Here is a 17,742-nt window from a genome sequence, read left to right as displayed (position 1 = left end):
CTATCTATATCTATCTATCTATCTATCTATCTATCTATCTATCTATCTATCTATCTATCTATCTATCTATCAAATCTATCTATCTATCTATCTATCTATCTATCTATCTATCTATCTATCTATCTATCTATCTATCTATCTATCTATCTATCTATCTTCAAATCTTATCTATCTATCTATCTATCTATCTATCTATCTATCTATCTATCTATCTATCATCTATCTATCTATCTATCTATCTATCTATCTATCTATCTATCTATCTATCTAATCTATCTATCTATCTATCTATCTATCTATCTATCTATCTATCTATCATCTAATCTTATCTATCTATCTATATCTATCTATCTAATCTATCTATATCTATCTATCTATCTATCTATCTATCTATCTATCTATCTATCTATCTATCTATCTATCTATCTATCTATCTATCTATCTATCTATCTATCTATCTATCTATCTATCTATCTATCATCTATCTATCTATCTATCTATCTATCTATCTATCTATCTATCTATCATCTATCTATCTATCTATCTATCTATCTATCTATCTATCTATCTAATCTATCTATCTCATCTATCTATCATCTAATCATATCTATCTATCTATCTATCTATCTATCTATCTATCATCTAGAATCTATCTATCTATCTATCTATCTATCTATCTATCTAGAAACATATCTATCTATCTATCATCTAATCATCTAGAAACATCTATCGACATGCTAATCATGTTAGAAACATGCTAGCGACATGCTAGTAATCTAAAAACATGCTAGCGACATGCTAGTCATGCTAAAAACATGCTAGCGACATGCTAATCATGTTAGAAACATGCTAGCGACATGCTAGTAATGCTAAAAAACATGTTAGCGACATGCTAATCATGCTAGAAACATGCTAACGACATGCTAGTCATGTTAAAAAACATGCTAGCGACATGCTAATCATGTTAGAAACATGCTAGTGACATGCTAGTCATGCTAGAAACATGCTAGCAACTTTGCTAATCATGTTAGAAACATGCTAGTGACTTGCTAATCATGCTAGAAACATGCTAGTGACATGCTAATCATGCTAGAAACATGCTAGCGACATGCTAATCATGCTAGAAACATGCTAGCGACATGCTAATCATGCTAGAAACATGCTAGCGACATGCTAATCATGCTAGAAACATGCTAGCAACTTTGCTAATCATGCTAGAAACATGCTAGTGACATGCTAATCATGCTAGAGAAACATGCTAGCGACATGCTAATCATGCTAGAAACATGCTAGCGACATGCTAATCATGTTAGAAACATGCTAGCGACATGCTAATCATGCTAGAAACATGCTAGCAACATGCTAATCATGCTAGAATCATGCTAGAAACATGCTAACATGCTAATCATGCTAGAAAACATGCTAGTGACATGCTAATCATGCTTTAGAAACATGCTAGCGACATGCTAATCATGCTAGAAACATGCTAGCAACTTGCTAATCATGCTAATCATGCTAGAGTGTTCTGACTTGCTAATCATGCTAGAATCATGCTAGAAATGCTAATCATGCTAGAAACATGCTAGAACTTTGCTAATCATGCTAGAAACATGCTAGCGACATGCTAGAAATCATGCTAGAAACATGCTAGCAACATGCTAATCATGCTAGAAACATGCTAATGACATGCTAATCATGCTAGAAACATGCTAGCGACATGCTAATCATGCTAGAAACATGCTAGCGACATGCTAATCATGCTAGAAACATGCTAACGACATGCTAATCATGCTAGAAACATGCTAGCGACATGCTAATCATGCTAGAAACATGCTAGCAACATGCTAATCATGCTAGAAACATGCTAGCGACATGCTAATCATGCTAGAAACATGCTAGCAACATGCTAGTCATGCTAATCATGCTAGAAACATGCATGCGCTAACATGCTAATCATGCTAGAAACATGCTAAGCAACATGCTAATCATGCTAGAAACATGCTAGAAACATGCTAATCATGCTAGAAACATGCTAGCAACTTTGCTAATCATGCTAGAAACATGCTAGCAACATGCTAATCATGCTAGAAACATGCTAGCAACATGCTAATCATGCTAGAAACATGCTAGTGACATGCTAAATCATGCTAGAAACATGCTAAACATTGCTAATCATGCTAAACATGCTATGCTAACAACATGCTAATCATGCTAGAAACATGCTAGCAACTTTGCTAATCATGCTAGAAACATGCTAGCGACATGCTAATCATGCTAGAAACATGCTAGACAACTTTGCTAATCATGCTAGAAACATGCTAACATGCTAATCATGCTAGAAACATGCTAGAAACATGCTAATCATGCTAGAAACATGCTAAAGAACTTTGCTAATCATGCTAGAAACATGCTAGCAACATGCTAATCATGCTAGAAACATGCTAGCGACATGCTAATCATGCTAATCATGCTAGAAACATGCTAGAAACATAAACATGCTAATCATGCTAGAAACATGCTAGCAATTTGCTAATCATGCTAGAAACATGCTAAGAACTTTGCTAATCATGCTAGAAACATGCTAGCAACTTTGCTAATCATGCTAGAAACATGCTAGCAACATGCTAATCATGCTAGAAACATGCATGCTGCTATCATTTGCTAATCATGCTAGAAACATGCTAATCATGCTAGAAACATGCTAATCATGCTAGAAACATGCTAAAAACATGCTAATCATGCTAGAAACATGCTTCAAACATGCTAATCATGCTAGAAACATGCTAAACATGCTAATCATGCTAGAAACATGCTAAACTTTGCTAATCATGCTAGAAACATGCTAAAACTTTGCTAATCATTTTAGAAACATGCTACAACTTTGCTAATCATGCTAGAAACATGCTATTAACTTGCTAATCATGCTAGAAACATGCTTGACAAACTTTTTTAATCATGTTAGAAACATTCTTCAATTTTTCTCATGCTTAACGAAATTTTTGGACACCTGCTCCTCCTGACCGTTCATGCTACATACTCCAAACTCGGGTCAGATCTTCATACTGTTCTGACTTAGTGTGCTATATCTTTTCAGACTGGTTTGAGTTACGGTTTTCTTAATCATAATATTAAAAATCATAAAAAGTCCCATAGACTTTCATTGACCAAAAGAATGTCTGTTTGAACTATGTTTAATGTAATCATGCTAGAAACCATAGATACTCAATAATCATGCTTTAAAATCATGTTCTTTCTAATCAACTAGAAACATGCTCTAACTTTGCTAATCATGCTAGAAACATGCTAAGAACTTTGCTAATCATGCTAGAAACATGCTAGACAACTAATTGCTAATCATGCTAGAAACATGCTAGAAACATGCTAATCATGCTAGAAACATGCTAGCAACTTTGCTAATCATGCTAGAAAACATGCTAAAGAACTTTGCTAATCATGCTAGAAACATGCTATCAACATGCTAATCATGCTAGAAACATGCTACAACTAAATCATGCTAGAAACATGCTACAACATGCTAATCATGCTAGAAACATGCTAGAAACATGCTAATCATGCTAGAAACATGCTAAAGAAATGCTAATCATGCTAGAAACATGCAACTATGCTAATCATGCTAGAAACATGCTAGAAACATGCTAATCATGCTAGAAACATGCTAACAACATGCTAATCATGCCAGAAAACATGCTAGCAACATGCTAATCATGCTAGAAACATGCTAGCGAACTTTGCTAATCATGCTAGAAACATGCTACGACATGCTAATCATGCTAGAAACATGCTAAAAACATGCTAATCATGCTAGAAACAAACAAGAACATGCTAATCATGCTAGAAACATGCTAGAAACATGCTAACAACTTGCTAATCATGCTAGAAACATGCTGCTAGCAACATGCTAATCATGCTAGAAACATGCTAGAAACATGCTAATCATGCTAGAAACATGCTAGAAACATGCTGCTAATCATGCTAATCATGCTAGAAACATGCTAGCGACATGCTAATCATGCTAGAAACATGCTTGCAACATGCTAATCATGCTAGAAACATGCTAAAAACATGCTAATCATGCTAGAAACATGCTAAAGAACTTTGATAATCATGCTAGAAACATGCTAGCAACTTTGCTAATCATGCTAGAAACATGCTAAGGACATGCTACTCATGCTAGAAACATGCTAGTGACATGCTAGTCATGCTAGAAACATGCTAGAACATGCTAATCATGCTAGAAACATGCTAAGAACTTTGCTAATCATGCTAGAAACATGCTAGCAACTTTGCTAATCATGCTAGAAACATGCTAGCGACATTTATAATTATACTAGAAACATGCTAACATTATAATTATACTAGAAACATGCTAACAACTTTGCTAATCATGCTAGAAACATGCTAGCGACATGCTAATCATACTAGAAACATGCTAGAACATGCTAACTTTGCTAATCATGCTAGAAACATGCTAAGACATGCTAATCATGCTAGAAACATGCTTGCTAACATGCTAATCATGCTAGAAACATGCTAGCAACTTGCTAATCATGCTAGAAACATGCTAAAGACTTTGCTAATCATGCTAATCATGCTAGAAACATGCATGCTAGAAACATTTGCTAATCATGCTAGAAACATGCTAGCAACATGCTAATCATGCTAGAAACATGCTAGAAACATGCTTGCTAATCATGCTAGAAACATGCTAGCAACTTTGCTAATCATGCTAGAAACATGCTAACATGCTAACTTTGCTAATCATGCTAGAAACATGCTAGCAACTTTGCTAATCATGCTAGAAACATGCTAGCAACTTTGCTAATCATGCTAGAAACATGCTAGAAACATGCTAAGCTAACATGCTAGAATCATGCTAGAAAACATGCTAGAAACATGCTAATCATGCTAATCATGCTAGAAACATGCTAGCAACTTTGCTAATCATGCTAGAAACATGCTAGCAACTTTGCTAATCATGCTAGAAACATGCTAAGAACTTTGCTAATCATGCTAGAAACATGCTAGCAACTTTGCTAATCATGCTAGAAACATGCTAAAGAACTTTGCTAAATCATGCTAGAAACATGCTAGCAACTTTGCTAATCATGCTAGAAACACATGCTAAACATGCTAATCATGCTAGAAACATGCTAGCAACATGCTAATCATGCTAGAAACATGCTAACAACTTGCTAATCATGCTAGAAACATGCTAGCAACATGCTAATCTAGAAACATGCTAGAAACATGCTAAAGAACTTTGCTAATCATGCTAGAAACTAGAAATCATGCTAGAAACATGCTAAGAACTTTGCTAATCATGCTAGAAACATGCTAACAACTTTGCTAATCATGCTAGAAACATGCTAGCAACTTTGCTAATCATGCTAGAAACATGCTAGCAACATGCTAATCATGCTAGAAACATGCTAGGAAGAACATGCTAATCATGCTGAAACATAATCATAATCATGCTAGAAACATGCTAGCAAACTTGCTAATCATGCTAGAAACATGCTAGCAACTTTGCTAATCATGCTAGAAACATGCTAACAACATGCTAATCATGCTAGAAACATGCTAGCAACATGCTAATCATGCTAGAAACATGCTAGCAACATGCTAATCATGCTAGAAACATGCTAAACTTTGCTAATCATGCTAGAAACATGCTAAGCAACTTTGCTAATCATGCTAGAAACATGCATGCAACATGCTAACATGCTAATCATGCTAGAAACATGCTAACAACTTGCTAATCATGCTAGAAACATGCTAGCAACTTTGCTAATCATGCTAGAAACATGCTAGCAACATGCTAATCATGCTAGAAACATGCTAGCAACTTTGCATAATCATGCTAATCAGAAACATGCTAGCAACATGCTAATCATGCTAGAAACATGCTAGCAACTTTGCTAATCATGCTAGAAACATGCTAACAACTTTGCTAATCATGCTAGAAACATGCTAAGAAACTTGCTAATCATGCTAGAAACATGCTAAGAACTTTGCTAATCATGCTAGAAACATGCTAGCAACATGCTAATCATGCTAGAAACATGCTAGCAACATGCTAATCAATGCTAATCATGCTAGAAACATAATCATGCTAGAAACAACTTTGCTAATCATGCTAGAAACATGCTAAGAACTTGCTAATCATGCTAGAAACACATGCAAGCAACTTTGCTAATCATGCTAGAAACATGCTAACAACTTTGCTAATCATGCTAGAAACATGCTAGCAACTTTGCTATGCTAGAATCATGCTAGAAACATGCTAGCAACTTTGCTAATCATGCTAGAAACATGCTAAGCAACTTTGCTAATCATGCTAGAAACATGCTTTGCTAACATGCTAATCATGCTAGAAACATGCTAATCAACATGCTAACATGCATGCTAATCATGCTAGAAACATGCTAGCAAACTTGCTAATCATGCTAGAAACATGCTAGAAACATGCTAACAACATGCTAATCATGCTAGAAACATGCTAGCAACTTTGCTAATCATGCTAGAAACATGAAACATGCTAACATGCTAATCATGCTAGAAACATGCTAACAACAATGCTAATCATGCTAGAAACATGCTAGCAACTTTGCTAATCATGCTAGAAACATGCTAGAAACATGCTAAACATGCTAATCATGCAACTAGAAACATGCTAGAAACATGCTAATCATGCTAGAAACATGCTGCTAACAACTTGCTAATCATGCTAGAAACATGCTAGCAACTTTGCTAATCATGCTAGAAACATGCTAAAACATGCTAAACATCAACAACTTTGCTAATCATGCTAGAAACATGCTAAGAAACATGCTAATCATGCTAGAAACATGCTAGAAACATGCTAATCATGCTAGAAACATGCTAGCAACTTTGCTAATCATGCTAGAAACATGCTAGCAACTTTGCTAATCATGCTAGAAACATGCTAAAGAACTTTGCTAATCATGCTAGAAACATGCTAGCAACTTGCTAATCATGCTAGAAACATGCTAGCAACTTGCTAATCATGCTAGAAACATGCTAAAGAACTTTGCTAATCATGCTAGAAACATGCTAGCAACATGCTAATCATGCTAGAAACATGCTAGAAACATGCTAATCATGCTAGAAACATGCTAGAAACATGCTAGCAAACATGCTAATCATGCTAGAAACATGCTAGCAACATGCTAATCATGCTAGAAACATGCTAAAGAACTTTGCTAATCATGCTAGAAACATGCTAGCAACATGCTAATCATGCTAGAAACATGCTAAAACATGCTAATCATGCTAGAAACATGCTACTAAACATGCTAATCATGCTAGAAACATGCTACAACTTTGCTAATCATGCTAGAAACATGCTAGACAACTTGCTAATCATGCTAGAAACATGCTAAGCAACTTTGCTAATCATGCTAGAAACATGCTAGCAACATGCTAATCATGCTAGAAACATGCTAAAGAACTTGCTAATCATGCTAGAAACATGCTAGCAACTTTGCTAATCATGCTAGAAACATGCTAGAAACATGCTAAACATGCTAATCATGCTAGAAACATGAAACTAAAACTTGCTAATCATGCTAGAAACATGCTAGCAACTTTGCTAATCATGCTAGAAACATGCTAAGAACTTGCTAATAATCATGCATGAAACATTAATCAGCTAGAATGCTTTACTTAATCATGCTAGAAACATGCTAACAACATGCTAATCATGCTAGAAACATGCTAAAGAACTTTGCTAATCATGCTAGAAACATGCTCCAGAACATGCTAATCATGCTAATCATGCTAGAAACATGCTAGCAACTTTGCTAATCATGCTAGAAACATGCTAGCAACATGCTAATCATGCTAGAAACATGCATAGACATGCTAAATTGCTAATCATGCTAGAAACATGCTAGAAACACTAACAAATGCTAATCATGCTAGAAACATGCTAAAGAACATGCTAATCATGCTAGAAACATGCTAGCAACTTTGATAATCATGCTAGAAACATGCTAGAAACATGCTAATCATGCTAGAAACATGCTAACAACTTTGCTAATCATGCTAGAAACATGCTAACAACTTTGCTAATCATGCTAGAAACATGCTAGCAACATGCTAATCATGCTAGAAACATGCTAACAACTTTGCTAATCATGCTAGAAACATGCTAGCAACTTGCTAATCATGCTAGAAACATGCTAAGAAACTTGCTAATCATGCTAGAAACATGCTAGCAACTTTGCTAATCATGCTAGAAACATGCTAAAGAACTTTGCTAATCATGCTAGAAACATGCTATGCGAACATGCTAATCATGCTAGAAACATGCTAGACATTTGCTAATCATGCTAGAAACATGCTAGCAACTTTGCTAATCATGCTAGAAACATGCTAAGCAACTTTGCTAAATCATGAGAGAAACATGCTAACAACATGCTAATCATGCTAGAAACATGCTAACAACATGCTAATCATGCTAGAAACATGCTAAGCAACTTGCTAATCATGCTAGAAACATGCTAACAACTTTGCTAATCATGCTAGAAACATGCTAGCAACTTTGCTAATCATGCTAGAAACATGCTAGCAACTTTGCTAATCAGAAACAGAAACATGCTAGCAACTTGCTAATCATGCTAGAAACATGCTAGCAACTTTGCTAATCATGCTAGAAACATGCTAGCAACTTGCTAATCATGCTAGAAACATGCTAGCAACTTTGCTAATCATGCTAGAAACATGCTAGCAACATGCTAATCATGCTAGAAAACATGCTAGCAACATGCTAATCATGCTAGAATCATGAAACATGCTAACAACTTTGCTAATCATGCTAGAAACATGCTAGCAACATGCTAATCATGCTAGAAACATGCTAGAAAACTTTGCTAATCATGCTAGAAACATGCTAGCAACTTTGCTAATCATGCTAGAAACATGCTAGAAACATGCTGCTAACATGCTAATCATGCTAGAAACATGCTAAGAACTTTGCTAATCATGCTAGCAACATGCTAACAACTTTGCTAATCATGCTAGAAACATGCTAGCAACTTTGCTAATCATGCTAGAAACATGCTAGCAACTTTGCTAATCATGCTAGAAACATGCTAGCAACATGCTAACAACTTGCTAATCATGCTAGAAACATGCTAATCATGCTAGAAACATGCTAACAATGCTAATCATGCTAGAAACATGCTAGCAACATGCTAACAACTTGCTAATCATGCTAGAAACATGCTAGCAACATGCTAATCATGCTAGAAACATGCTAGCAACATGCTAATCATGCTAGAAACATGCTAGCAACTTGCTAATCATGCTAGAAACATGCTAGCAACTTTGCTAATCATGCTAGAAACATGCTAGCAACATGCTAGCAACATGCTAATCATGCTAGAAACATGCTAGCAACTTGCTAATCAATGCTAGAAACATGCTAGCGACTTTGCTAATCATGCTAATCATGCTAGAAACATGCTAGCAACTTGCTAATCATGCTAGAAACATGCTAGCAACTTGCTAATCATGCTAGAAACATGCTAGCAACTTTGCTAATCATGCTAGAAACATGCTAGCAAATAATGCTAAACATGCTATGAAACATGCTAGCAACATGCTAACAACTTGCTAATCATGCTAGAAACATGCTAACAACTTGCTAATCATGCTAGAAACATGCTAGCAACTTGCTAATCATGCTAGAAACATGCTAGCAACATGCTAATCATGCTAGAAACATGCTAGCAACTTTGCTAATCATGCTAGAAACATGCTAGCAACTTGCTAATCATGCTAGAAACATGCTAATAACTTGCTAATCATGCTAGTAACATGGTAATGACATGCTAATCATGCTAGAAACATGCTAGAAACATGCTAACATGCTAATCATGCTAATCATGCTAGAAACATGCTAACGACATGCTAATCATGCTAGAAACATGCTAGCAACTTTGCTAATCATGCTAGAAACATGCTAGCAAATTTGCTAATCATGCTAGAAACATGCTAGCAACATGCTAATCATGCTAGAAACATGCTAGCAACTTTGCTAATCATGCTAGAAACATGCTAGCAACATGCTAATCATGCTAGAAACATGCTATCAACTTGCTAATCATGCTAGAAACATGCTAGCAACTTTGCTAATCATGCTAGAAACATGCTAGCAACATGCTAATCATGCTAGAAACATGCTAGCAACATGCTAATCATGCTAGAAACATGCTAAGAACTTGCTAATCATGCTAGAAACATGCTAACAACTTTGCTAATCATGCTAGAAACATGCTAACAACTTTGCTAATCATGCTAGAAACATGCTAAGAAACTTTGTTAATCATGTTAGAAACATGCTAGCAACTTGCTAATCATGCTAGAAACATGCTAGCAACTTTGCTAATCATGCTAGAAACATGCTAGCAACATGCTAATCATGCTAGAAACATGCTAGAAGAACATGCTAATCATCAACATGCTAATCATGCTAGTAACTTGCTAATCATGATAGAAACATGCTACCAAAAGTAAGTAACATCTAGAATCATGCTAACAACATGCTATTACCTTGGCAATCATGCTAACAATATGCTAGTAACTTACTAATCATGGTAACAGCATGCTAATCATGTTAGAAACATACTAGCAACATGCTAATCATGCTAACAACATTCTAGTAATTTGCAAATTATGCTAACAACAAGTTAATCATGCGAACAACATTGTAATCAGCCTATAAAACTACAAGAAATAAGCTAATTATGCTAAAACATGTTAACAAAATGTTAAATGATGCTAGCTGCTTCCATACTTTTACAACTGCTTCAAACTTTCAGGCTAGGCTTTCTCAAGCCAACTTAAAGTTTGTTCTCAAACTTTACTCATCTAGTTAATGAAATGCTCTACATTGGCTGCAACTCCATGTGCCACACAATTAGCCATCCCCTTACGAAAATTAAGCATGACTACAAATAAAAAAAACAAAACATGGTTATTGTAATTAAACCATTGTAACCACAAATTAACTATGGTTTTGCTACACTAACCACAGTTTAACCATGGTATTTTTTAGTAAAACTGTGGTTATACAAATGGTAATCAATCTGTTAAAAAAAACATGGTTACTACACTTTTACTATAATAAAACCAGCTAACAACAATACTTTGATAAGCATAAAATACATAAATATTGGGTAAAATCAAGGGTGTTTTTCGGTCAAATCAAATGGAGGCCTAATGTAAAGGTTTATGAATCATTTACGGAAAAATTTCATAGTAATCTAACATTTAGGTGATATTGGCTGTTCCTCTTAATATGGTAAAATGGCATTTTAATTAGACAATTAACTATTTTTATTGATTCTTTTCAGTACTAAGAGAAAAACTAAATAAATCTATAATCAACATTCTTTTTGACTAGTCAAAGTCTTTTTGACTTGTCACAGTGCATACTGCGACTGGTTCCTGTTCCTTCCTGTGATGGTTTCTGTCTATTTTTTTTTATATAGCCTGCATGTTCGGAGTGCAACAATGATGCCCTAAAATGAGATCATAGATTTTTTTTTTTTTTTTTTTTTTGCAACCTATTCTAGATTTTAAGGATATACAACAAAAAGGAAGAAAAAAAATGTTAGGCAAAAGGCGAATTCAAGCTGGGGTTGATCACGTCAAAAAATACTTTGGCACATGCTTTACCATCTACATCACAGGAGCTGGTCTTTATTTCTTGTCTTTTGTAGTTTTAACTAGCCCAATAACATGTTGGTGGCCAGAGTTAGTGTAAATAGCCTCTCCCAACAAGGTCTGTATCTGACGTATTTCTTTAAAATTAGCATTTCTTTCTGGCTACTTTGTATAGGTTTCTATGTAAGTACTGGTAGTTCTCATTGGGCTGAGGCTGGAATTTAGCAAGTCTGAAGTAAAAGTATTTGATGGACGTATACTATGTGTCACGAGCATTCACTCAGTAACATTATCTCAGTTTAGACCGAGATGGCTTTTAGCTGGTTTTGCATCTGAACTTTTCATGTAAATTTGATATTACTACCAGTGCATTCCTCACACAGGAACTGGAAGGCTAAGTTGAGCCAAACACATTGTGGGATATAGAGTAGTATTCAATGCAGCATGCTCTGTAGGTACACTGCATAATTTGTCAAAAGTACAGTAGTACTTGTGCATCACATAGTTCAGCAGCTAAGTACTTCTTTTACAGAATATAAACAATTATCTGTTATGGTTGCATTCTTTTGTGAATGCTCTTTGAAGAAGCACAGAGGGTGTGATGCAGAAGTGGCCTGATTGGATTAGAGTTTGCAAACCTTGTTGTTATGTTCTCAGGCAGTGCATGGACAGTCTCTATAGGCTTACGCAGAGCTTAAGCCCACAATACTGCCTGCACGCAAAGGGATGTGCACCTTCATGCTGATATCATCAGATCCTATTCTGCACACATAAGAGATTCTCTGAGAAACAGCAAGCCTGTAAAAGGTTACTGCTGAACTTTCATCAGATCATGTTTTGCCACTGACATTAGTCTACAACAAACACAGGATTTTCAATGACCAGTTCAACTTAAGTTATCACTCACAGTCTGAAATGTGTGATCACAGCCCTGCAATACCAATAATTATTTACTGATGCTACCCTAAACCAGTTATAGTATATTTGAAATGTATATATTTAAGTAAATTCTATGCGAGTATCCCTCAAAAAATTCATTTTTTTTTATTTTTCTATAAAGGGGACATGATGATAGAAACAAATATGAGATGGGAGTAAATTTTACATTTCAATGCATTCTCCTACTTTGTGTTACCCTAAGAAACTTTCCATTCTCTCACAAAAGTACTGTGTTCTCTCACACAGCATTGCGTTCTCTTGCAAAAGTACTGTTACCCCAAGAAACTCTGCATTCTCTTGCAAAGGTATTGCGTTACCCAAAGAAACTTTGACTAGTCCCTCACAACATTTGCACACTCTCGCAAAAATATTGCATTTCACCAAGAAATGTTCCATTTCCCCCCCACCACCTCATATTATTTTCAATCACAAAAGTTTTGTGAGCAAACGCAAAGTTTCTCAGGGAAAATGCAAAAGGTCTGTGAGTGAATGCAAAAGCACTGAAATATAATTTTTCCTCCCATCTAGTTTTTATCATTTTTATTCCTCATGTCCCTTTAGGGGCTCCAGACATTTCCAATGTTCTGAAGTAAGGAATGTGTGTCAAGTTTACTTATTAGTGTAAATATGTTATACAGAATGTAAAAGAATATCACTTCTTTATCAGAATCAAATCTTAGCTCTACAGGACACCATTGTGTCATTACAGTTAGTTCCCAGGCCAGACTTGGTACTAATATTGATATTGATAAGCTAGTTGACCTTGTTGATGCTGAGCAGCGGAGTCCCCTCAACCGGCTGCTCGAAGCTAACCGGTGCCTCATCTTCACAGGACAGCTGATGGGGCTGCAGGGTGGAGCTCAGGGAGCTGCAGGAGCTGATGGGACTGGAGGCAGTGGGCGGCTGTTTGGACTCAGGACTTTTAGGTGGGGAGAGAAGGACAGTTGGAGAGAGAGCAAGATTGGCCTAAAAGAGAGAAGGAAAGAATGTGTTATGTTCTTAAATAGAGACAAAACTAGTGGTAAGATGAAATTGTTTTTAAATGCTGATATCTAAAGAACAGAGTAGATTATATAATGCACATATAAACCCAATGCAATCTACTGATGATGAGCTGTACATAAAATTGTGGGAATTAAACAATTATTTAAATTATTATTAAATATTTATTCAGTGGCACGCAGGCCAGTGCATTCTTCAAGACATAGCCTGTAAAGAACTGTTGCACTCAAAGTCTGGTTATCATTTCTCATTTTTGTTTAGAAGGAACTTGACTTTCTAAAATAACTAAAACTAAATAAACTAAAGCTGATAAATAAAACTAAATACATTTTACTCATTAATAAAAATGACAAAATTACTAAAACATTACCTAAAATAATAAAATATACTATAAAATACAAATTTCTACATAAAATAAGCTATTAATGGCAAGTTAATAATTTAATAAAAATAGAAAATGCAATATACTTTTGTGTAAAAATATTGTGTTCAAATATTTTTTAATTCATAAAAAATAAGTAGTTAAAATTCATAAAAATAAAAATAACAAATGATGCTAGTTGGTAGAATGCAGTAAGTAAATAATATAACTTTAAAAAGTTTAAATCATCTTTGCCTTGACTACTTGTGTCTTACCTATGGTTAAACTCTCTCAGGCTGTTGGACGCAGATTAGGTCTAGTTTATATTCCACTGGTTAAATTAAAGATGTTAATTAAAGATATTATTCCAAAAATAATATCTCCTACCTGTACAGGAGAGAACAAGAAGAGAGAGAAACGGCAACCCTTTTGTCCCATGACTGCCTGATAGCTGCTAAGTCGAGTCTAGTACAGCTCAGCACTCAGCAACTGTGGCTAAGCTGTTATCTCATTAGAGTCCTTGCCTGAACCAATTGGAGGAGACGGTGCAGACCTGTCCCTTTTATGAGCAGACATATCCCACGGACCAATGACAGTTCAAACTAACTAGACACCTCTCATGAGACATGCTGTGTGGGGTTTAGTTTCAGGTGTTGACCTTGCAGTTGTACAATTTCAACTCTAGGTGGCAGAAGAGTTAAAAGAAAAAAAAACTTGCCTTTGTTTGCAGAGGAATATTGTTTACTGCAAATTGCACATAACGCTGTATACCGTCTACTGATTTTAAGTAAAAGTGTGTCCAGTCCAAGTGTGTCAGCTTGATAAACAGATACATTTGATACAATGATACATTGTATAAAGATACATTTTCAGCCATTGTGTGGTCTCGTTTTTGATTTGCCCTTGCAATAGCAATATTTTCAACACAAGGTGGCAGAAGAGTTTCATAAAAGTAACAGCATGTACAACAGGTAGACTTGAAAAATCTATATGTCCAATATTTTGCTGTTAAAAATAGAAAATTAATTGGCCTTTACAAAAAGGAGTAGATTCCTGTTAATGCTACAGGAAACACATATGCATTTAAAATATACTGAAAACTCAGAAGATCCCTTGCATATTACATGCGAGTTACCTTAAACTACATATTTCAGCAAATGGTTTCAGATTGCAACAGATTTCCTGTTTCCTGAATGAAAGTTCACTTCGGAAATGATATGTGAAATTGATAAGTAACCTCACAAACCTGCAAGGTTAGCATCTTTCAAATGCAAATCATATGGTGAAAACTTATGGTGCGAATCATATGGTGCAGAACAGCTGTTTGAGACCAAGATCTTGCGTGAAGTGGATAATCAAGGAAGATAATCACCTGTAGTTTTTCAATGAGGGGTGAACTCTTTATCTTCATCTTAGGAGGATGAGGACAGACAGATGACTTCTGCACCAGAAAATTCAAAGACATTTGAGATGAGATCATTTTACATTTACTATGATAAAACTGGCATTAAGATATTGAACTCGAGGCCCCTTATCCTAAATCACCCCACCATCTCGTAACTGGTGTGTTGAGAGTTACATGCTCACCTCTTCATGTTCTTCATCTTTTTGGTTGTTTATCACCAGAGAACATGGGCCTCTTCTCATAGATTTCACCTGCAATTTAGTGGGACTGTAAATGTAACTGTAACTGACCATGTAATTGACACTACCACTTTTGTTAACAACAGAGCTCCTCAGTCTTTAAGTTAATTTGCAGGCCAACATTGGCACACGTTGCTTCAGAACCCTTTGTCAATGTTTGTGTTGCCAAAATTTCAGTACCATTTATTTTTACGATATATGAACAAAAACAAACATACAATGATTTGGAATAGAAACAACCAATAAGACACAAACAGAAAGACGTCAGATGTTCCACTACCTCCATGTTTCCTGGCATTGGCAGTGCATGACCTTTGAGTTTTCCAGCCAGCTGAGCCACTGACGGCTTGACTGGTGCTTCCTCCTGCAAGCAGAAAAGCAGAGCCTTAAACTGTTTGTTTCACTCAAAGGTGTTACTGTTGGATGCTCTTTACTGATGGACCACAGTATCCTGATCTCACTTTATTGACACAGAATCCCACAGGGCCTGTAGTGAAGTTCAGACCATCAAACACAAGCAAGGAAGCTTGCAGGGGGAAGTACACACCCTACTGCTCATTTTACACACGGGCATCTTTTTCGGGCCCATTACATAAGACAAGCATGATGCAATAATGGGATCAAAATTCATTTGATCCCATTCACATTGCATGTGCTTGTTTTTACTAGACATGTTTTCTTACTTAAGAACGACTGGAAAATGAAAGACCTCTCAAAACGGAGAAAGGTGACATCAGAACCACAGAGAGGGGGGTGGTGGAGAGGCTGGTTGGAAAAGCACATTACCGCTCTATTTCTGCAGCATGTATACTGTGTGTAGTATCTGAAAGTACAATTTGCTACTTCTATTACATAATCAGATTATTTTCATTTTTAAATCAAACTGGCAAGAATTTTTTCAAGAACAGCAACAAAAAACCCTGGCCCAGAGTTTAAATCTGGGATTTGAGTCATGTCCCATGTCCACTCTCCCTTTCTTTCCCTTCACCTTCCTGTGAGTTTTCCTCTGTTCTATACATAATAAATGCAAAAAAAGTGTAAATTCCACATAAATTGAAAATTATTTGCCTATATTATTTATCTATCAGCTTTATATCACCCATTAGCCACACTGCTCTCTGGAATGGAAGTCTGTTTCCACCTCAAAGTGAAAAAAAAAAAAAAAAAAAAAACATTGTGAGATAAAGTTTAAAGCAAGAATTCACAAATAATAAGATAAGATAATAATGTGATATAAGGATCTAAATGTGAGAAATTTAGTCAAAATGAGAAATAAATTATCAGTTGTGAAATTTAAAGTCACAACTGTGAAAAATTTGTTACTGAAAGAAATGCAGTTGTAAGATATAAAGTCACAATTCAGAGAATAAAGTTGCAATTGTGAAATATAAAGTCACAATTACAATATATAAATGTGATTGAAAGATAAATTTGTATTTATGAGGAAAAAATGTTGAATTTGTGATATATCAGTTTGTTTTTCGAAAGATATGGGCCTGGTTTCATAGACAGGGTTTAGCCTAAGCCAGGATTAGGCCATAGTTCAATTTAGACATTTAAGTAATTTTTTATAAATGTGCCTTAGAAAAAACATTACTGGTATGCATCTTGAGACAAAACAAAGGCACTAATATATTTTAAGATCAGTCAGTGCAAGTTTCTTTCAGTTGAAACAGCTCAGATTTAAACTTTAATCTAGGACTAGGTTTAAGTCTTGTCTATGAAAAGGGGAATAAAGTCACAATTGTGAGATATAAAACCGTAATTACAAATAAGAAGTTGCAGTTATGAGACATAAAGTCACAATTAGGTTATATACATTTGTGAACGAGAGATATAAAGTTGCAGTAAGAGAAATGAAATGTGATATAAAAATTTGTTTTAGAAAAATATACTGTCACAACTGAGATATAAAACCGTAATTATAAGAAAAACGTTGCAAATGTGAGATATAGTCATAATTAGGATACATAATTTGTGATTGAGAGCTATAAAGTTGCAGTTATGACGAAAAAAAAGTTGAGTTTGTAAAATATTTATATGAAGTTCCAAATGTAGGTTCGGGAGGAGCCTAATCATTC

General features: G+C 35.4%; 1 protein-coding gene across 1 annotated transcript in view; it reads right to left on the bottom strand.

The window, feature by feature from the left end:
* The window catches only part of zgc:153184 (uncharacterized protein LOC751652 homolog), a 33,146-nt gene that overhangs the window by 3,549 nt on the left and 11,855 nt on the right, over positions 1-17,742 (bottom strand). Inside the window, exons 2-5 of the mRNA XM_051128639.1 lie at positions 15,942-16,025; positions 15,605-15,673; positions 15,390-15,458; positions 13,417-13,620 (exon numbers count right to left, since the gene is read on the bottom strand). Coding sequence (XP_050984596.1) covers positions 13,417-13,620; positions 15,390-15,458; positions 15,605-15,673; positions 15,942-16,025 — 426 coding nt within the window. The remainder of the gene's footprint in view (positions 1-13,416; positions 13,621-15,389; positions 15,459-15,604; positions 15,674-15,941; positions 16,026-17,742) is intronic.

Source organism: Labeo rohita, chromosome 15 (genome assembly GCF_022985175.1).
Source record: "Labeo rohita strain BAU-BD-2019 chromosome 15, IGBB_LRoh.1.0, whole genome shotgun sequence".
Lineage (NCBI taxonomy): Eukaryota > Metazoa > Chordata > Actinopteri > Cypriniformes > Cyprinidae > Labeo > Labeo rohita.
The sequence above is the reverse complement of the archived record's forward strand: the minus strand, read 5'-3'. Positions and strand labels throughout refer to the sequence as shown.